Raw genomic sequence first — 21,049 nt, forward strand, 5'->3', positions numbered from 1 at the left:
CCCCAAGCAGGGTCCTGCCACCTTCCCACAGGACCAGCCTTCTCCAGAGGGGACCTCACGGTGGGGACAGCTGCCCGCTGGGCTTGGCCTCCCTGAGGGCAGGCACTGTGTGCACTGTGCTGGCGGCCCCCCGGCCAGGGCTGACACGGAGCGGGTGTTCCAGCACCTCTGTGCTCCACCTCTGGTCCTGCTCACAGGAGGAGGCTGCTGCTCGGCCTGCCCAGACCCCAGCCCCCTCTGCAACCCCCAAAGAGGTGGCAGAGCAGGTGCCTGAGCCTGGGCCCTTGTCCCCTTGTGGGACAGAGGCCTCCCGTGGGCTTCCGAATCCCCCAGGGACCCTCACCCACCGCCAGGGACACACCCAGTCCCTGTCCATGCCCTGGCTATTTGGCAGCACCCATTTCTATGCTTGTTGAGAATTAAATAAGCTACTAAACTCGAATGTGTCCAGCCCCAGAAGATCCCTGGATGCCTATTAAATCCCGGATGACAACCGTCAGCCTCGTCTCCCCACATCCTCCACTGCACATTGTAGCCGTACACGGGGGCAGCTGTCACACATCCGCCACGCACACGTGCAGCGGTTTGGCTGGTATCACCCTGCGGTGTTTCCTCTTCCCCTCCTCCTCCCTCCCAGCCCTGAGTCCCCTCCTTCACTCCACCAATCTCCATTCCATTTCACGAACCCCCCACCCCCACCTTCCTATTCCTTTTCCTCTCGAGCTTCCACAGACAAGAGGAAACCTACGACTCTAGACCCTCTGAGTTGGCCTATTTCACATGATGGTCTCGAGTTCCATCCATTTTCCTGCAAATGACTTAATTTCATTTTTCTTTATGGCTGGTGACACTCCATTGTGTGTCTATACCACGTTTTCGGTATCCATTCGCCCACTGACGGCCACCGGGGCTGGCTGCACAGCTTGGCTGTTGTGAGTGTGCTGCGGTAAACACGGCTGTGCACGTGTCGCTATCCTACGCTGACTCTACTTCTTTGGGATAAAGGCCGAGGTCGCCCTTGTTTCCACGGTAAAGAGACGGTAAGACAAATCGGAAAATGGAACTCTTTTTGAAAAACACAACGCATTTATTTCTGTAAACTGAGCGCCGGGGGCGTCTTCACAACCCCAGTCCAGTACAGCTTTCTTCCCCAAAACGAAAGGAGCAAGGAAAGAAGGAAAAGGAGCTACGGTATAAAATGTGCTCATGAAGAACCAAGCCAATCTCGTCTTTCCTCAGAACAGAGCAGAGCCATCCTGAATCTGTGGGGTGACCTAGGTCGCCAACAGCCTTCCTGGAGGCGGACGGGCGGGCGGGCCCGGGCGGCACCCCAGCCAGGCTGCAGAGCAGGCTTTCCCCGGGTCCCCTGCTGCACTCCGGGCCTCTCTCCCTGAGTCTGGTCACTCTGGGAGCCCCGGATAGCTCCCTCCCTGGACTCAGACCTCTCCCGTGCCGTGAAGACATTTTAGTCAAAAGAGTGGGACCAGGTAGGGTCAGACCACATGGCAAAGTCACCGCCAGGCAAGTTTTAAGGCAAGTTTTATCACTTCTAGTTCGGTCCGAGCCAGACCTGAACTCCTCACCGTGGAGCAACGCAGTCTCCGTGAGACTCTGGATGGTGGTGGGATGAGGGCCCAGCGCATGTCCCAAGAGGCCTGAGCCTGCGGATGGCGAAGGGTGTGCTCCTGAAGGCTGCGGTCGGCCCAGGCACGGCGGCCAGCTGGGTGGCAAGCAGGAGCCACCAAGGCAAACCAAGACAGTGCCCGCCAGGGAGCGGGGGAGGGACACCAGGGAGGGGGCCACCGCGGGCACTCCTCAGGTCTGATGACCTGCATGACCTTTCTCAAAATGGTCTTTCTTTAGAAGGAGAAAGAGGGGAAACAAGAAAAAGAAAATCGAAGACGGAATGATCCATGAGCTCCATGAGGACACGGGGCGGGAGGGGCGGGCGGGGGCTAGGCGGGCTGGGGCGGCGGGCGGGGCCTCGCATCCTTCTCCTCTCCTGGCGGGCGGTGGGGGGGTGAGGCCGCCGTCCCCTCCCCGGCAGCAGGCAGGTGGCTTTGGCAGGGGCGGGGCGGGCAGGGCTACTCGGCCTGGGCGTCGTAGTTGGCGCCCCCCGCCTTCTTCAGCTCGCTCTTGATGAAATCTTCCTCCAGCTCCTTCCGATCGCTGATCACAAACTCTTTTGCAAAATTCTGCAGAGACAGGTAAAAACACAAGAGCTCGGGTTAGGTGCCGAGATGGAAGTTTGCCCCAAGGTGGCTCACAGGGGACCAGAGAGGGAGGCCGAGGCAGAATCCTGCGCCGGAGGTCAGAGAAGGGTAAGTAGGGGTGCTGCGTCCCCCTGGACCACGGAGCTGGGCCACACGGGGTGACTTCAGGCTCTGCACTCCTGGCTGTGTCCCCCTGGGCAAGTCCCTTCAACTCTGCGAGTGGCCTTCCTCATCTGCACAGACCCAGCTGCTCAGGGGGTGACGGGTGAGGCGGGCAAGGCGGGCAAGGCGGGCGGTGCTGCCAACGGCCAGCACCAGGCTCCCCAGGAGAAGGAAGGGACGAAGAAGAGGAAAGGGGACGCGCTGGTCTGTGGCTGCCGCCCCCCTCCTTGAGCCAGTGCCCACTAGGTGACATCAGCATCACGTTGCCTCGTACTGGGCTGAGAAGAGGCCGGCAGGGCTGGCTCTCGAAAGGTGGCTTTGGCCACTATGAGTCCCAGTGACACAGGGGCTGGTGGTCCCAGTCTGGGTGTCCCACCTGGGAGTGCCCTGGCCCTGCAGCCACATGCAGTTCCTTGAGGGCAGCGGCTTTGTTTGCATTCATTCAACAAACACAAGGCCAGGCCACAGAGCCTGGGGACAAAGGGTACAGTCACCCTGGCCCCTGGCCTGGCACATGTGAAGCACTCAGAGAAGGCTCCTGATGTGCACAGGTGAAGCCAGGACTCTGTCCTACCAGGTGACCCCGAGCCCTGCAGATACACAGCTTATTCTATATGTGGGTCCTAGGACTTCAGTGACCAAAGGGAACCTCAGGACACTGATAGAGGACTACAGAGAAAGCCACCGAAAATACAAATAAGTCCACAGGTCAGAACATCACCCAGATAAAACTGTAAGGAATGGAGGTAGTTAGGTGTGGTGGCCCTTGAGATCCCAGAGACTCGGGAGGCTGAGGCAGGAGGACTGCAAGTTCAAGAACAGCGTCAGCCACTTAGCAAGGCCCTAACAGACTTAGTGAGAAGACCCTGTCTCAAAATAAAAAAAAGAAAGAACGTAAACAGTGGCCAGGAGCATCACTAGGCACTATGTGTGGCTTGCTGTGTGTGGCGCACCGTGCAGAGGCCAAGGGCGACCCTCACCACCAATGCGATTCTCAAACCCCGACGCAACCCAGCAGAGGGGCCCTGGAGTCCTGTCCTGGAGAAGTGCAAGCGGACAGCCGCAGGAACACTCGTACCCAGACATGCAGAGCCCGGGAGTGGACAACCGGGTGTCCGAAGAAGACGCAAAACATGCCTGTCCACCCGGGGAGCACCACTCAGCCACAGAATGGAATAAAGCTCAGCCTATCACAAGGCAGCTGTCACCCAGTGACACACCAGGTGGGCAAGGCCACCGACTGTCTGGTTCCAAACAGGTGAATCCACAGAGTCAGAAAGCAGTCGGTGGTGACCAGGGGCTGGAGGTGGGGACAGGAAATGACAGAAATGTTCTAAAACTGGATGGAACTGCACAACTCTGCGATTCTCTGAGTCACTGAATCACACAAAAGCACGCGCTGATTCGGTGATACATAAATTAAAGCTGTTTTAAAGAGATGATCGATATGATCAATGCCATTTTAAAAAAACATCCTTTGCAGGGATCAATATTGTTTCCATTGAAGGGCCAAAAACCAAGGCTGAAGGGTGCACCCCTTGCTGGGGTCACAGAGCTGGAGGGTCTGCTGGGTGCAGAGCGGCCAGTCGCAGCTCCTCTGGGTGGTGGAGGCAGCTGGGAACAGGACGGGGCTGCACGTTTCAAAACAGTTAATTTTATGATAAGTGAATCTCATGTCAATTAAAAAACAAAACACTGCCATCCCAAGAAGACCAGCCAGGAGAACCCCCAAGTTTTACAGCTTACAGACCAACCATGTGCCCAGCAGAGCCTCAGCGCCCACAGAGAGGGAGGGGCGGTCAGTGTTTGCCGACAGGTGCCAGCCACAACCCCACACCTCCGCCCCCTGACCTCCCTGTTAGCCTTTTACTGTTTTAAGATAAGGGTCAGGGGCTGAGCCGAGACTCACCCTACCCACAGAACTTCCTGTACACCTTTTCCTTTCCCTCCCACCAAAAGCTGCTACGTGTGCATCTGTGACCAGCAGGAGAGAAGGCAAGGGGGCCTGAGGGCCAGGAAGGACACTGGGAGCCTCTTCCCCACCAAGCCGGTTCAGGGAGGGCAGCCCACCCCCTCCAGCCACAGGAGGTTCAAAGTTCCCCTCCCGGAGATAGCCAGATATCTCAAGACTAGGAGTGCTGGGTGTTTGCGGCAGTTAACTATTAAGAGACTTAGATTAGGGAGGAAGAAGGTCTAAGAAATCTATAAAGTGAAACGGGCTTGGAGCTGTGCACGGCTCCCCCTGAAACCCCAGCGCAGGGAAACCAGGTCGCGACCACAGTGAGCAGGAAACAGCAGAGGGGTCTAGAAGAACTGAACAACAATAAGTGTAAAGGAACAAAATTCCCTTTTAAAAAACCACCAAGTCCCAAAACTACAACATAGAAAGCAACCCAAGCCCCGTAGCCAGAAAAACAGGTTTAAATATGAAAGATTAAAAAAAACAGGTTCCAAGTTACACAAGCAAAAGGGCGTAGGAAGCAACCCTGACCTCTGAAAGCCCCGGGGCCACGCGGTCCTCTCCACAGAGAACAGAGGACGATTTGCCTGAAGAAGACACGTGTCTATGGCCACCACCACAGAGGCCGAGCCAATCCTCCAGGGCCCAGACCAAGGGTCCCAGCGTCCCCTGCTCTGGGGTCTCCATTATCCTAGGGAAACACCAGAGTGAGGCCATGGGAGAGAGAGTCCAGCCAGGGATGGTGACGGTGACAGTCTGTAATCCCAGCAGCTTGGGAGGCTGAGGCAGGAGGATTGCAGGTTTAGGACCAGCCTCGTAATTTGGCAAGATGCTGTCTCAAAATAAAAAGGATTGGGGCTGGGGCTCGGAGGCTAAGTACCCCAATTTCAGTCCCCAGTACAAAAAATATAAATAAATAGACAGAAAGAAAGACAGGGGGTGGCCTTGCTCTGCTGAGCTTGGTGGGCATTTAGACACCTCTGAGGCAAGGGCTGCGTCCGTGGCCAAGGTCCCATGGAAACAGAATTCTCTCTGGGGAGTCCTGCAGCCCTGCCTCAGGGGAGGCCTGCCACCCTTGTTCACACCAGAGCCGGTCAGCACACCAGCCCAGCTGGGATGACCCATCTGGGCCTGCTCCCCTGTCATGGGGCAGGACCCAGGGCCCACTGCAGCCCACGCTGCTCTGGCGCTGGGTCCAGGGAAGGTGCCTGCAGCTGACCAGAGAGGGATAGGCTCCCTCCACATCCCCCGTCTCAACAGCAGCACAGACAGCAGGGCAGGAAGGTCCTGGAGGCCTCTTCTGTGCCCCTCGAAGCACAGAAGGGGACCGGGGCTCTGTGTGGCGCTCCCATGCAGCTGGTGAACAGCCCTGCCCACCTCCCCTCCTTCCCCCTGAGTCCACTCCCCTCCCGCACCCTCCAGCGGCCCCCGTCTCTGTGAACTGCCCACCCCTTCCCACCCTTTGTGCCCCCAGTGACCTCAGCACCTTTCAACCAAGGTGTCTCCATCTTGATCCACCACCCTCAGGATTGGCTCCCACTGTCACCTAGTGCACAGTCCAGCCACGCACAGGGACAAGCAGGCCAGAGGCGCCCGGAAGGAAGAGCATTTGGCTCCTGACACAGCCTAGGAGCCAGGCCCAGATGTGGCGCCTGCTCCTCTTCCTCCCACGGGGCGCAGGCCTCTCCTGCCCAGGAGGCTCATGGCCCCGAGGTTGACAAGGCAGACTCAGTGTTTCCCGCTCAAGGGTGGCTCTGGACATCGTCCCCAATGTGCCTGATGGAGGCACCGACCTCAGAACCCCTCAGAACGGCCCTGCCCTCCACCTCCGCTCCCACCAGCCGCTCTGCTGCGCCTGGACGTGAACTCAGAGAGGGGTGGCCAGCGCCCGGGGAGTGGGCTGACTGGTACGTTTCCAAAATGAAGCAGAAGCTGAGAGGCGACAGCGCAGGGCGAAAGAGCCTCACGGAGACCAGAGGGGCTCACGGAGACCACAGGGGCCTGAGGGGGACAAAGGGGCCTCACGGAGACCACAGGAGCCTGACAGAGACCACAGGGGCCTGACAGAGACCAGAGGGCCTGATAGAGACCAAGGGGCCTCATGGGGGACAGAGGAGCCCCCCGGAGACCAGAGGAGCCTGACAGAGACCAGAGGGGCCTGACGGAGGACAGAGGGACCTCACGGAGACCAGAGGGGCCTCATGGAGACCAGAGGGGCCTGATGGAGACCAGAGGGGCCTCACGGAGACCAGAGGGGCCTCACGGAGACCAGAGGGACCTCATGGAGACCAGAGGGGCCTCACGGAGACCAGAGGGACCTCATGGAGACCAGAGGGGCCGCATGGAGACCAGATGGACCTCATGGAGACCAGAGGGGCCGCATGGAGACCAGAGGGGCCTCACGGAGACCAGAGGGGCCTCACGGAGACCAGAGGGGCCTCACGGAGACCAGAGGGGCCTCACGGAGACCAGAGGGACCTCACGGAGACCAGAGGGACCTCACGGAGACCAGAGGGACCTCACGGAGACCAGAGGGGCCTCACGGAGACCAGAGGGACCTCATGGAGACCAGAGGGGCCGCATGGAGACCAGAGGGGCCTCACGGAGACCAGAGGGGCCTCATGGAGACCAGAGGGGCCGCATGGAGACCAGAGGGGCCTCACGGAGACCAGAGGGGCCGCATGGAGACCAGAGGGGCCGCATGGAGACCAGAGGGACCGCGGCTTCCTCTGGGTGGCTCTTCACCAGAGAAATTAGAAATATGCAAATCCACCGAGCCTCGCACCTGCGATGTGTGCAGTTTCCTCTCAGTAAATGCACGTTGGTCAACGGGAAGAGAGAGGGGGCCAAAGACACAGCGACTGCACGGCAGGGGCCCTGGGCACGGGTCCCAGGAGCCAGGCCTGTTCTCTCCTCTGCCATCCACTGCGCTCCGGATGTCCAACTGCCCCTCTCCTGCCCACATCATGCCGCAGGGCGGCCCCCAGGACCCGTCTGGCGCACTGCCTCTGTGGCCTGGGAGGACTGTCCTTGTTTTGCCCAGGAGCACTGTGACCCTCTCCTGCAGTTTCTAGTAGTTTCTTTTCACCACAGGGACTTCTCCAAGGAGGAAGCCCCTCTGGCTAGGCATGACTCACCAGCTTAGGCCTCCATCAAAATGGTTTGGAAGCACGGACTGCCACACTGGGGCAAGTTTGTCCCCACCGGGGACACATACGTTCATACCTCAGAGTGACAAAACCGCTCTCAGGCTCCTTTCCTGCGGAAGGAAGGTGATTCTGGCAGAGGACCCGGTTAGGCCGCAGGGCTCCGTGCCACGCCGAGCACCTATTTGCGAGACTGTTTGAAACAGGGCACGAATATTTTCCTCTGCTGGATAAATCAGAGATCAACCCTTTGTTAAAGGGCTCCCAACTGCTGGGTTCAAACCCAGCCTTAGTCCCGAAGTGGGCTGAGCTGGGGGGCTTTGGACCAATACAAACAGGGACAGCCGTCCCTGCAGCCTGGCCCTCCCCAGGGACTTGACCTTCCCAGTCCTCAGTGTCCTCGTCTATAAATGGGGACAGTGATGGCGCTTGCCCCCAGGGAGGTGTGAGGGCCTGAGGAGTGTGCCCAGGACTGCGCACAGGACTGCGCACTGGTCAAGTGTGGAGTACACAGCAGGTGTCCCATGAGGCCTGGCGAGCCAGCGCCACCCTCCAGTCTGCAGGGACCTGGAGATAACAGAATTTCTCCCAACTGCTAGGAGCGAGGCACGGGCAGCGCGGCCTCCTCTCTCCTGGCTTCCTCTCTCTCCACCCCGACGTCTGCGGTTTAGCAGTCCCCGGAGCTCCTCCACAGGCGGAGGCAGTGTTGCTGGCTTCTCCCACCCTGGTGGACAGAGAATCCAGCTGCAAACCCAAAGCTGGGCCCAGGGCACAGACGGGAGAACAGGGAGGAACCCGCCAGGGCCCCGCTGGGTCTTCCCCTCTGCACCCGTGGGCCCTGGGGCCTCCTGAGCAGTGGGCAGGGCCTGGAGTAGGGAAGTTCTGGGGGGAGAGGGGGCGCAGGGGTCTCTGAGATGTCAGGAGCGCAGGCAAGGGCAGTGAGAGCTCACAGGTCACTCTCCCCCAAACCCATCCACGGAGCAGCTCCCCCTTAACGCCTACACCCTCCAGAGCTCGTCAGAATCGAGCCACGGTCGGTCGGTCGTTTCCGAGACAGGAAACAGAAGCAAGGGCTCTGGTGCTCTGAAGGAAGCCTTCAGTGGCCGTGGGCCCCGGTGTCCACCTCTGTTAAAGACAAGAGCCAGATGAAAGGGCCGGCCTTTCCCCAAGCCCCTGGACACCAGGATCCGAGGGGCAGCGGGGGACTGAGGTGGGACTGTCAGCTCTGGGGTCAGAGCACCACCCTCAAGCTGAGGCTGTGAGTGGCTCCAGCCCAGCCCTCGCAAAGGAAGTGCAGGAAAGGACTCCCCGCAGAGCGCGAGGGAGCAGGAGGCACAGAGGCTGCCCACCGTTCACGCCTTCTCCCCCAGCAGGGAAGACGGATGCCTGCCGAGGCCCTGGCGTGCCCAAGAAAGGCCGTGGGTCCCTGCATCCACCTCCTGCCAGGGAAAGGCCGACCTCCCAGGAGCAGAGCCCAGAAAGTGCACAGTGTCCCAGCCCCGCGCCCCACGCCACCCACCTCCCCTGTTCTAAAGTGCCCTGGTGACTGGCTGAGGCCTTCAGTCCCGACCAGCACGGTGTCATTTACTGAGAAAGAGCAGGTTCTGGAACAGCATGAGTCACCACAGATGAGGGGGAAACAGATCAGAATGGCACGGACCAGCATGGACAGACCTGGGGACAAAGGCACCCGCGTGGCCCTGATGGCTCAGAGGGACATGCCCCTGCTGCACTAGGGAGGAAGAAAAACAGAACAAGGTACAGGGTCACACTGAGGGCACAGGGCAAGATCCAGCGAAGGGCGGCAGGCAGGTGTGACACCCCCTGAGCAGGGCACCCTGAGCCTCTGGGCAGCTGCCTGAACCCAGCCCTCGGCTTTCCTGAAGCCAGATGTCCACAGAAGCTGGACTCCACCTGGCCGACGGCTGTAGTCCTTCACCTGGCCCACGGACGGCGGAAGGGCCAGAAGCAGGCTCCACTCCCTCCTCCTGTTCTCAGGGAGGGGAGCACAGATCAGGCCTGCCACGTATCCCACAGGGTCCAGACCTGGCCTCAGGACCCTTCCTACCCCAGTTGGAGCTCCAAAGAGCCCCCCGCTGCTGCTCAGTTGATGATCTGGAGACTAAGTCCAGTTTGGTCTCCAACTCCTGCCCACTACCGTTTCTTATTCCTTAGCCACACCCACATTTGGGAATTTCTCCCAGATTACTGAACAGAATTTTTTTAAATGTCAACACATATCCTCAAAGATGCTCACCGTCTGCCAGTAAATGCCAGGCTGTTTCCAATGTCAACACAACCTGAGGAGACAGGTGACCATCTTTGTACACACCAGGCACGCGCCACCCGAGTCTCACGATCCATGGGTAGAGTCACATCCCACTACTGAGACCGGAGACAGGGGCAGAGCATCGGCACCGCCCAGGCCAAGGTACTCATGGGGAGGAGCGTACCCACCCTTACAGGGCACCGGGTGGGTGCTGGGCTGCGTCCACTCACACGACCCGGGTGGGCCACCAAGACCAGGCACTGAGCACCTGTACAGCCTCGGGTAAGGGAGGGACAGCCTCTGCCGTGACAAGGACAACCCGTGGCCGGGGCCCCACAGCAACGAGCAGAGACCCTGGGGGGTCCTTTAGTGCGTCCGTTTGTCTGAACGCTTCTAAAACCCAGAGTCCCCCCAGTTCTGCAAATACAGATATGAAGCCCAGAGTCCTGGGAGAGGAGCAGTACAGGAGGCCTGGAGCCCGGGCTGTTCCAGAAGGGAGGTGCAGGGACAGCCGATGACCAGAGGAGGACCCAAGTGTGCGCTGGGAAGGGGATGAGGAAGAGGGGGAAAAGCCCACGGAGGACGGAGGACGGAGGACTGAGGACGGAGGATGGAGGCTTCGCCATGGGGCGCTGCACCTCACACTTGGGCGCTCGGATGTGGGGCGAGGCCTGGCTCTGCTCCCGTGCTCCTCGAAAGGTGTGCGCCGCTGGACGGAGTCAGGAGGCCAGCTGCTGCTGTGGGACACGGCCAGCCCCACTTCAGTCGGGCATCCCGGGGGCTGCAGTGGGCGAGGGGCAACACTGGGCTCACTAAAGCCACGGGATGTGGGTCTGGGGTCCACCTGGGCGTGCTCTCTGGGGGGACGTTTCCTGGGCCTCCCACTGTCCTCCCAACAAGCCCTGTTCCCCACCATCTAGCCCCACCTGGACACTCCCCTGGCCCCAGGGCTGGTCCTCTCCCGTTTCCACCTGTGCCCTGGGGGACAGCCAGCACCCAGCCCCCAGTGACGAGGCCGGCACGGGGCCCTCTGTTCAGGGCAGGGCTGCCCGCGCTCCCTGCCTCCAGTCAGCCAGTTTGTGTTTGAAGACAACCTACGGGGCAAGGCGACGCCCTGCCTGTGCCCAGGCCCCAGGAGAGGCCCACAAAGGACACGGCCTGAGGGAGCACAACAACAAACAGCTGAGCCCTGTGGGAGCAGAGAAGAGCCCCACGTCCCAGGAGCCGGCAGCCCTGGTGCAGTAGGAGCCGGCAGCCCTGGGGCCCCGCGCGGAGCAGCTGCCGGGGTGGTGGAGGGTTGGGCACCCGCTGCCCTGCAGCTCGACCTCCGCTTCCCGAAACGAAAGCAGAGCCTCGGGAAACTCCAGCCAAAAAGAGCAACTCAGCAAAAAGAGGAGCCGCTGAGCTTCTCTGCTTCCGTGAGAGAGGCACGGAGAGGCCACGGGAGCAGATTCAGAGCCTCATTTGCTGGGCCTCCCGTGCCCGCCGCGGCACCCTGCAGGCGCTCAGAGTGCTGTGGGATAGAGCAGCCAGGGCTCCTGCCCCGGGAGTCACTGTCTAGTCAGGCACTTAATTAGAATCCCTGGAATCCCAACCACAATAGAAACAGTCCAGGACGGTCAGTTCTGTACCAGTCAAGGCTGGCGGAGGAGCTGGGCAAGAGACGGGGTTTTAAGGGATGAATAGGAGTTCACCAGGCTCCAAAATGGAGAGACTCTTGTCACAGCCACTATCTTCCTTTAACCCCTCCACCAACTCCATGAAAATTCACATTCTTTGTTCCTAAGTGAGAATACAGAGATTCCAGAGATAGGATTACTTGAACAAGGGTCCTGAGTCCACAGGTCAGTCAATGGAGCTAAAATATCAAAAAGGTTAAACTGTGAGCCACCAAGTTCAATTTCCAGTTTAAAAGAAGTTTTGCTTTTACGAAAGATCAAGAACTTGCCAGTCTGAAATCAGACGTCAAAGGTCTGTTTCTACAGGACTTCTCAGAGCCTTGAGCTTGCCGATAAAACTCGAGCCTGCGAGATAGAGTTCCTGCAGCGCACGCCCTTGGCCTTGGAAGGGTTTTCTTGGTGCAGGAGCGCTGTGGGGACTGGCACCGAGGTGACGCTGCTGGACTGTGCTGGGGCAAGACGGTCTGGCTCCCGGCACTGGGACTGGACTTCCTCACTCCACCTCCCGGGCCTCGAGTTCCTCACCTGCAAGACGGGAGCCGGAGCCTGGCCTTGTGCAGGACAAGCGACGGGGTAGGTGGAGAGGCTCTGAGTGGAGGCCACAGGACATGATAAGCCACTGTTGCTAATGTTATCGCCACCCTGGGACACGGGAGGCCTCGAGGGGAGGCTGGGTCATCTGGCCACGGTGAGTGGGAGGATCCTGGACAAAGCCCGCTCTGCGCAGGATCAGAAGCAGCAGAGCAGACCCTGGCCTGCAGCTCGCACCCCGGCCCCACAGCCTGTCCCTCACGCCGGTCCCTGCCGCCTGCACCCCTGGGGTGGGAGAAGCGGCCTCCGTCCTCCTCGAGCCGATCTCACCCAGGGAGACTGGACTCAGGAATGAGCACGTGTTCAAAATGAATAAAAGGCGCCCGTGCCAGGCTGGCTGGCCAGACAGGCACAATCACCGCGAGCAGGCGGCTCAGCTCTCACGGCCCAGCAGGCAGTGGGCAGGCCCCACCAGTGGCCACCGCATGGTCCCAGGGTCCCACAGCCCCAGAACAATGGGGCGGGAGTGTTGTCCTGGGCACCGCTGGGCCCTTGCTTGCAGCGGATGGTACTGGAAGCAGCCGTGCGTGCTGTGCAGCCAGCCATTCCCAGGACTCGCGCCCAGCGTCCCTGGCCAGCCCAGCTCTCCCACGGACTTTGCTCCCGTGGCCTTGGGGAGCTGCCTGGCTCGGTCCTGTCTTCCTGGCTGTAGGTGTGTCCCGGCCAGTGGCCCGGGTGGGACTCTGGAATTCTAATCCGGCCCCAGCTCTGCTGAGTGTCCAGTGTCACCTTGGGTCTGGGGAGGTCCTACCACTGCTCTGGGCCTTGGTTCCCCAGGTGCTGATGTCACTGTGTGGTGGCCACAGAGGGAGGAGGGCCTGCCTGGAGTCGGCACTGCTGGATGGGGCAGGGCCAGGCCCTTCCTGTGTCGCTGAGGCTGAGACTGTGTTGCAAACCCTCGGCAAGACACCGGGCAGTATGGGTGACAAATAGGACACCTAGCCCGGGGCTCAACACATGCAGCCACCTCTCCTGCAGAGACGGCCCGGGTGCAGAATCACCTCCTGCCCAGCCCCCTCCCCGTGGGGTCTAAACAGGAAAACCCAGAATAAGAGCTGCTGCTCCAGGTGTCCAGCCGCGTCCAGAGCGCCGACCCCCATCTGCATGTTTAACCCCCACCGTGACCCCAAGAGGCAGCTACCATCTCACGCCTGCTTCTGACTAAGTGACTGAGGCTCAGAGAGGGCAAGCCACGTGTCTGAGGCCACACTGTAAGTGATGAGGCCCAAACATGAACCCGGGCCATGGGGCTTGAAGTTCTCCCCCGGGCCACTGCGCCACACTGCCTCTCTGCCAACGCGAAGCAAGGTTCCGTTAGAGGGAAAGTGCCTCTCAAAATAAATCAGCACATTTGAGAAAAGAAAATCACTCGGAATGATTCAGAATAGACCCGAGCACAGCAAGTCAACCCATTCGGCTCCTCGATTTACAGATGGGGACCTGAGGCTTGGGCAGGAGGGACAACCACAGCCAGACAGGCAGTGGCCCAGAGACCTGCCCTCGACTCCAGCAACCCCAGCCAGGGCCAAGCTTTGCACACAGCACAGCAGGGTGTCCTCAGGCTTTGCTGCAGTTAAGGGTCGTCACCATCTTGACCACAGGGGAGAGACCCACCCCAGACCCGGATCCATCTGGAAGGACCCTCAGAGAGCATCCGAGTCCCTGTTAAATAAGCAGAGGGGCATGTGACACCAGCCAGTCCCGGCACGAGTTTTCTAGGTGTGGAAAGAACCATTGCAGCCACCCAGGGTCCCCTTGATGACTGGAGAAGTGAAGCCTCCTACAGCTCCTCCTGGAGACAGGGCCTGGCCCTGGTGCCCAGGTTGGCCTTGGACTTTCCACCCTCCTCCGGGCAGCTGGGTTCCAGGCACAGCCCCGGAGCCTCGGCTCAGATAACTGACATTTGAAAACGCGGAACTGAGACATGCAGTGACAGTGGCCACTGCTGTAGCTCAGGGCAGCCTCCTGGCTGCTCCGAGCCAACACCGCTGCCTGGGCGGTCACCCTGCCTCTCCTGCTGCCTGCATCCCTGTGAACAGCAGGATCACACGGGGCTGCCTATCACGAACCCGTCTCCAGCCCCACAGGTTGCACGTGACGCCAGCTGGGCCAACGGGGTCCTCTTGAGGCACTGACTGGCGCTCAGGGAGGAGCCCCTATCCTGTCCTGGAAGGGCGGCCACCGCGGACGGTTCTCCTGCTAGGCCCAGCTGCTGGTCAAACCCAGAGGAAACCAGACCTCAGGGAAGACAGGAAACATGGGGCTCCTGCCACACCCCCAGCCGAGCCCTGCCTCCCGGTTCCTGGACCCAGGCAGCTCCCCTTTCGGCTTCAACTTCTTTGAGGTCACAAATACAAGAATGATCACTCCTGGCCCACGGGAAGGTTCCCACCAGAGACTCAAGCCCCGGGATCAACCTGGGTCGCTGGCCACTTAACCAAGGGACAGGAGTCCCAGGTTCAGCGGAGGCTCTGCAGAGGCTCAGGGAGCACGGGGTTTCTTCGCTGGGGATGGAAAGGGCCCGGGTCCTGCAGGGCCCAGGGCCAGTGTGAACCAGAAGGCTGTTCAGTGAAACGACTGAGCATATCCTCTGTCCCAGGCCGGGCCCCCGACAACCACAGTGGGCACACAGACCCACTCCAGAGTCCCTCCTGGGACCGCGCTCTGAACCACCCACAGGAGGGAGAAAGTGCTGTGTGTCCTAAAGCGCTGGTCAGAACTTTAGTTAGAAAAATAAGAACTGGAAACAAACCCAGAGCCAAGAGAGGGGGCCTTCAGTACCTCACAGCCCAATCAGGCAGTGGGGCAGCCAGCTACCAGAAAAACGTGGGTTACGAAGACCACGCAGCCACGTAACTGATGGGTTCTGTTACCTAAGAGAGGCTGCAGACTCGCAGTGACCTGCAGGCTGTCACAGCAGGGATGCAGGTGCATAGGGCAGGGGAGCTGGTGGGGAGAGTACAGTGTGCAACGGAGGCAACAGGAAATGTGCTGCTGCTGCTTTCCTTTTTTTCTAAATCAAAGTTTAATTTTGGAAGAGCTCTATGTAGATGTACAGAAAAGCTGCAAACCACAGTATAGACTCACTGAAGGAGGAAAGGAGTCCTTGGCTCAGGTTTCGAGGGATCCTTCTGCGCCTGAGAGCCTCTGGGAAGCAGTGCTCTCACCCTCCCTGTCCATCTTCTTGGACCCAGCTCCCTTTCTCAGGCTGCCCCACACCTCACTTCAAGGAGAGACCCTGGGGGCTCCAACAGTGTCTGTTTTTTTAATGGACAGGATGAAACAGACTTAAGACACAGAACCTGACGAAGAGAGGTCTCAGGGCTCAGGCACAGGCCAAGGGCGCACCACCTCGCCCCCTTCCTCAGCCCCACAGGCCGTCCCAGCTGCCCGGTCCAGGGGTGTGCAACAGACACCACCTCTGTCGCTCTACACACCAGACCACAAGTGCGTCTCTCCCTCCTAAGGCCAGCAGGTGCCCACTGCCCAGAGAGGACAGCTCATGGCCACCGCTGGGTGTCGTCCACAATGTGACCGGGTGGTGGCTGCCACGTTGGTAGCCCTTCTCTGTGAGCTGGCTGATGTTTCTGTGACGTGACGGCCGGGATGGCCCACCAGGCACCGTCCCCTCGGCCTCCTGAACCAGCCCAGTAACGGCAGAGGCGGAGACCATGCCAGGTCCGGCCACACCAGATCCAGGAACCCACCCGCACTCCCTGTCCTTGTGAGGTGCCACCCCCGGCCCCAAGGAACCCAGGACGGTTACCTGGACCACCTCCTTCACCAGCGTCTTGTCTGTGCCCGTCTTGGCGCGCTGCAGCCCGCTGACGTTCTCGCCGATCCACGTGATGAGGGCGAACTTGGACCTCTTGCTCAGGGCGTCCCCAGTGGTGAAGCGCACAAAGGCGAACAGCCGGACGTCATCTGCGCCAACGGCAAAGAGAGCGGGTGCCGGGTTAGACGCCAGACAGGGCCAGGGCATGGGTGCCGGGTTAGACGCCAGACAGGGCCGGGAGCAGCGGGGGAGCATGAGCAGATAGAGGCCTGCAGCGGAGGTGGAGGCAGAGGGGACCTGACCACTGGCCTGGGCCAGCGCCCTCCTCTAACCCCCCACCCACTTCACACATCAGTGTGGGTTCCTGGTGGGGAGGGAGGCGCACAGCAGTCACGTGACACCCCGTGGTCCCTCGGGCTGCAATCTCCACAGCCTCCTCAGGGTCAAGGTCAAATTACGGATCTGATTTGGGGAACAGAAATTCACCCGCACTTCTTCCCTCAATCTTTAAGGCTCCATTAATCGGGGAAGACCCTGCGGAGTCAGGAAGCCAGCTGCACCGACTGCAGTGGGGCAGGAGAGCCTCGGCCTGGGCCTGGGCCAGGCCTGGGTCCCCTGGGGACGCTCAGCTACGGCTAGACAAGCAGGCCCTGGTGAATCCTGAGCTTCTCCGCTGGGTGTTCCGCTGGTCACATACTCGTTCTTATTAAATGACCCGGGGGTGTCCCGTTGGTCTGCATTAGGTCCTGATCCAATGAGCCACACTCCTTTCATTAAGAGTCGCTCCAAAACCCCTTCCACCATCCACTGCGCTAAGGCCCCCATCCACTGCCAAAATGTCACTCCATGTTCTCAAGTGTTTTAAGAGTGCATGTGCAGGCACGTGTGTGTATGTGTGTGTGTGGGGGGCATCTCTGTGCCAGGGCCATCCTGTGTCCTGCAACATCCCTGGCTCCACCCGCTAGTCCCCAGGAGCACCCCTACCCCCCACTGTGACAACCCAAAAGCCTGATGTGCCCTGGAGGCAGAAGCATCCCTGGCTGGGAGCCTGTGGTCTAGACTTGTGTGTCCCTGAATCCTTGGGGCCCTCGGGCTTCCCCCACAATGGGCTTCCGGAGGAGCCGCACACCCTGCTCGGCTCAGTCCAGCCTACCGCAGCTGCCCACCTGTCTGGGGCCGCCATCCTCCCCACAGCTCCTCACAAGTGCAGGGCTGCTGGTTTGGAGTCACCTGTCCTGTGTCAGCCACTTGAGGTGGCTGTAGGACTTCTCAGGGATCAACCACACTGTCAAGGATTAGAATCCCTGGGAGATGGGCCTCAACCCTGGTCAGTGGGTCTGTGTGGAGAGGCTCCCAAGCCACTGGTGCCTCCGCTGGTCCAAGCCTCGGGCCTGGAGGGGCTGCCTCTGTTTGGTTTTTAATCACGCCATTCTTCTTGGAGTCTTTGTGGGCCTTTAATGCCGAGTCCCACCCAAGTACACGAGCCACCTCCAAGACCCCAGCCAGCAGCCTCCGGGCAATGGAGGCTCCCGGCTCCTCAAGGAGGACCCCCCCTCACCGACTTGCTAACGCAAGACCCTCAGCTGGGACAGCCCCGTGGCTCACAGAACACCCTGACACATCATCTCATCGGGTTGTCACGACAGCACTGCGCACAGGACGGGTAGCTCATCCCCACCCACGTCACCCTTGGACAGGTCACACCAGAGCCCAGGGGCCATGTGAGGTGTTCGAGGAAGCCAAGGGCATGGACGTCCTGGGTCCCAAAGCCCCTCCCTCGCCTCTCTCAGACCCTCCAGGTCTATCCTGGCAGCACCAGGCCTCAGCCATCACCCTGTCACCCTGTTCTTGGTGGAGAACCACGAGAGTCGCCCAGTGAGACCCCGAGTCCCAGGGGGCCCGGCGCGGCCCCAGCAGAAGACAGAGGCACAAGAGGTAAGTCACAGCCCTGCCCCCAAGGGCACTGGGAACCTTCCAGAACCACAGGCTGATGTCATGTAGATGATCGGAGGGACCTTACCGCGTGACTGTGGGGGCTTATCCGACAATGGTCGGTGGACAAGGCTGCTGACGAGCACATTTTTGGGCAGCCAGAGTCACGCAGCGCTTGCCATCATCGCCGCTCAGCTCCACTGGGACAGGCGGCCGAGGCATCCCTGGGCCTGTCTCCCCACCACCCTGCAGGGGCTTCACGGCCATCAGGGCCGCCCGGGGCAGCCAGAGGAAGGGCCTTTTTTTCTCTGAATAGACAGCAGCCTGGTCACTGCGCTGGGAAGGGAGGTCACTCTCCAGCACCGGTGTGGACAGAGAAATGTGGGACGGCAGCCAAAAAGCACAGCTGAACTTCCGTGTGCGTGTGTGCGCACGTGTGCACGCGTGGACAAAACTGGTCAGGAGGTTCGTCCCTGGCTGTCTGTTGACCCGGGGCCCAAGTGATGAGCCACCAGACAGCCCTTCCCTGGGGCACGGGTCAAGTCTAAAACAGAGGTCCCGAGGGGGATCCACCAAAAATTCCAAGGGAAAAAGTGAACTCTCAGGGGCACCCAGACCTACAGACTCAGAAACCAGGGACAGGGACTGGAAATCATGTGGGAACAAGCCCCCAGGGTGACCCCAATGCCACCAAAGCTGGAGAGCCCCTGAGTTAGTGAAGGAGGAAGGGGAGGATGGGAGGGGCCAGCGGTGAGAACCACCCTCCAGGGCTGGTGGGGGAGGAGCCAGGACCAGAGGACAAGGCGCTGCCGGGGTGCAGTCCGGGGTGCAGCCCCTCCCCCACCCCTTCCCCTGGGAGGGAGTGAGCGGGCAGGGGCTCTGGGGTCAGCCTCTCAACACCATGGCCCACGGACCCAGAGGACACAGCGGCTCCTGAGGGTGGCTCCTGAGCATGACACCTTTGAGGACCACGGGACCATCCGGCCACGGACTCCCACACCCAAGACCCACAGGAGACAGAGCTGCTGTGCAGGGTTCCCTGCGCCCTGTGCCTCTCGCCCACCCTGCAGGGTTGGCAGGAAGGGCTCCGTAGGCATCTGGCCCCTCGGCTGGTCTACCAAGCCTCAGCCCAGGCCAACAAGGGGTCACCTGGGTGACACGGCCCCTGGGCCACCCTGACCCCACCAGGTTGACGGCACCCAGGACATGACAAGGGAAGGCCAGGAGGCAAAGGGGAGGAGGCCAGGCAGGACCCCGCTGAGCCCGGCAAGAAAAGGGAACAGGAGAAGGGGGAGGACCACCGAGTGGGGGGAAGGGGACAGGGAGGGGAGGTCAGGGTTCCTGGAACTCCAGAGCCCACTGTCAGGATGAGCTACACAGAATTCCCCCAAGACAACCACCAAGCTCCCGAGGACCCCCAGCCCCCAAACTAGTCGTCGCAGGAGTGGTGAACTTCCGGCCAGTCCCACACAGCACTTGCATCCAGTCCACCTGACTAGGAGCCTTGTCTTCTTGCAAAAGAGATTCTAGTCTCTGCTGCTGGCCCCACAGCCAGTCCTATCAGGGGGACGCAATCCTGAGACTGAGAACCTGCCCTGCACAACTTTCTCAGGCTTTTGCAAATGCTTTAGATGATTTTCCTCATTCCGCACAAAGCTCACACCAGGTGAAAAATAATTAGAAATAAGCAAAAGCAGGGGTCCCACCGCCTGAGTACCCCACAAACTTTGGCATGAGTCTTTTCTTATCTTCTTAGCTACTCTTTCTGTGATGTCCCTTTCCCTGCTCTGCCTGGTTTGCGGTGGTGGACACCCAGGAGACACCTTACAAATTTTCTGGGGCCCACAGAAAGAAAAGAGAGAGTAGTTTCATAATTTCCACCCACCACTGAACTTGAGAGCAAGACAAAGGAAAGAGGAAGGGGCCCGGGAGGAAATTGCTCCAGAGCAGACATGATTGCAGCCAGCTCCCGAGCTGACCTTGCTCTTGCAGCCTCCAAGAGTCTGCAAACAAGCTCAGGAAAGGGAAGGCACACGCCCCACAAAGCCTGCCTCTGTCCACCCAGCTCTCCCCGCAGCGAGCAGGAAAGAAAATGGGAAGAATTCTGACTTCCTGCCACCAGGGCAAGGCGGCAGCTGGACAGTGGTCATGCAGTGGCTGGCTCCCGGACGGCTGCCCAGGGGGCTGTGGGGCAAGGGCACTGCCCTGCAAAGGAGAGGGGAAGAGGCCCTCTCTCCTCCTCCCAGAGGAAGCAGGGCTGGGTGGGCACTGGTCCGGCTCCCTGGGGTGGACGCACATGAGCCAAAAGGCCTCCGATCACCCCTCTCCTTGCTCAGTCCCTTAGTTTCCCCGATGGATAAAATCCAGAATGAAACAAAACACGCCCTCCAAGTGTTGAGAGAATCTTGAAAAATGTGAAAGATAAAGCAGACCCACTGGTGAAGAGATGGAAGCTCTGTTTTCGCCCAAGTCTGCCCCTTGCAGAGGTGAAGGGAGACTGTCCCCGCCCTCTGTCCTGCACGTGGTCACCCCTGGGCTGCGCCTTGGCGCCCTGTACCTGCAGCCCGCCACTGTGTCCTGCTACCCCAGCAGCAGCCTTGCCAGTGACCCCCACTAACTGAGTTCTCATTACACGCCCATGACCCAGCTTTGCAGGTCTGACGGAGAGCGCGAGGAGGCGGGTGCAGGAGAGCCAGAGGACAGGAAGGCAGGCCTCCAGCAAGGCCCGGGGGAGCCGGCTGATCTGGATACCCAGATTACACCGGAACTGCAGGCTTCCCCCACGGCTGGCTCTTACTTCCTAATATGGAAGTCAGCATGTTCCTCGACTCCAGCTTCTCACTAAGGCGCACGGGGGCTCGAACCCTCCCTGGGGACTCTGAGTAGGACATCGAAACATCCACAGCGAGATGCTCAGGGCCACCCGCGCGGGAGTCGGGGTGACTGCGGGGGCGACTGTGGTTTTGGTGTCAGCGAATCCTCTGACAAACACTTACTGACAACCTGTGACCCGGGGACTTTGCCTAACAAGACAATCCCCACTCTCAGGAAGCAGAGGAGCAGGCCAAAAAACGCCGCAAGGGAACACAGAGATGCTATTGCTGTGACCGTGGTCACCGGGCACTGCGGGGACGGCCAAGACAGCAGGAAATCAGCTGCCTGGGTCCGGGGGTGGCTCTGAGGGCACGGGCCCGCAGGGCAAGGGCCAAGCAGCTCCTGCTGCTGCAGGTGGGCGTGGGGAGGTTCGACAGAACCCAGGCCAGCCGGCTTCCGCAGGCAGGCTGGGGCGGCCCCACCAGCTCTGCCTCTCGTTCTGACCTGC

At 60.2% G+C, this 21,049-nt stretch overlaps 1 protein-coding gene across 1 annotated transcript in view; it reads right to left on the bottom strand.

Annotated features, from left to right (window-relative positions):
- Positions 1-1,066: 1,066 nt before the first annotated feature.
- Positions 1,067-21,049, bottom strand: part of Cotl1 (coactosin like F-actin binding protein 1) — a 32,720-nt gene continuing 12,737 nt past the window's right edge. Inside the window, exons 3-4 of the mRNA XM_076838361.1 lie at positions 15,787-15,944; positions 1,067-2,195 (exon numbers count right to left, since the gene is read on the bottom strand). Coding sequence (XP_076694476.1) covers positions 2,085-2,195; positions 15,787-15,944 — 269 coding nt within the window. The 3' untranslated portion in view covers positions 1,067-2,084. The remainder of the gene's footprint in view (positions 2,196-15,786; positions 15,945-21,049) is intronic.

This window comes from Callospermophilus lateralis, chromosome 18 (assembly GCF_048772815.1).
Source record: "Callospermophilus lateralis isolate mCalLat2 chromosome 18, mCalLat2.hap1, whole genome shotgun sequence".
NCBI classification, from domain to species: domain Eukaryota; kingdom Metazoa; phylum Chordata; class Mammalia; order Rodentia; family Sciuridae; genus Callospermophilus; species Callospermophilus lateralis.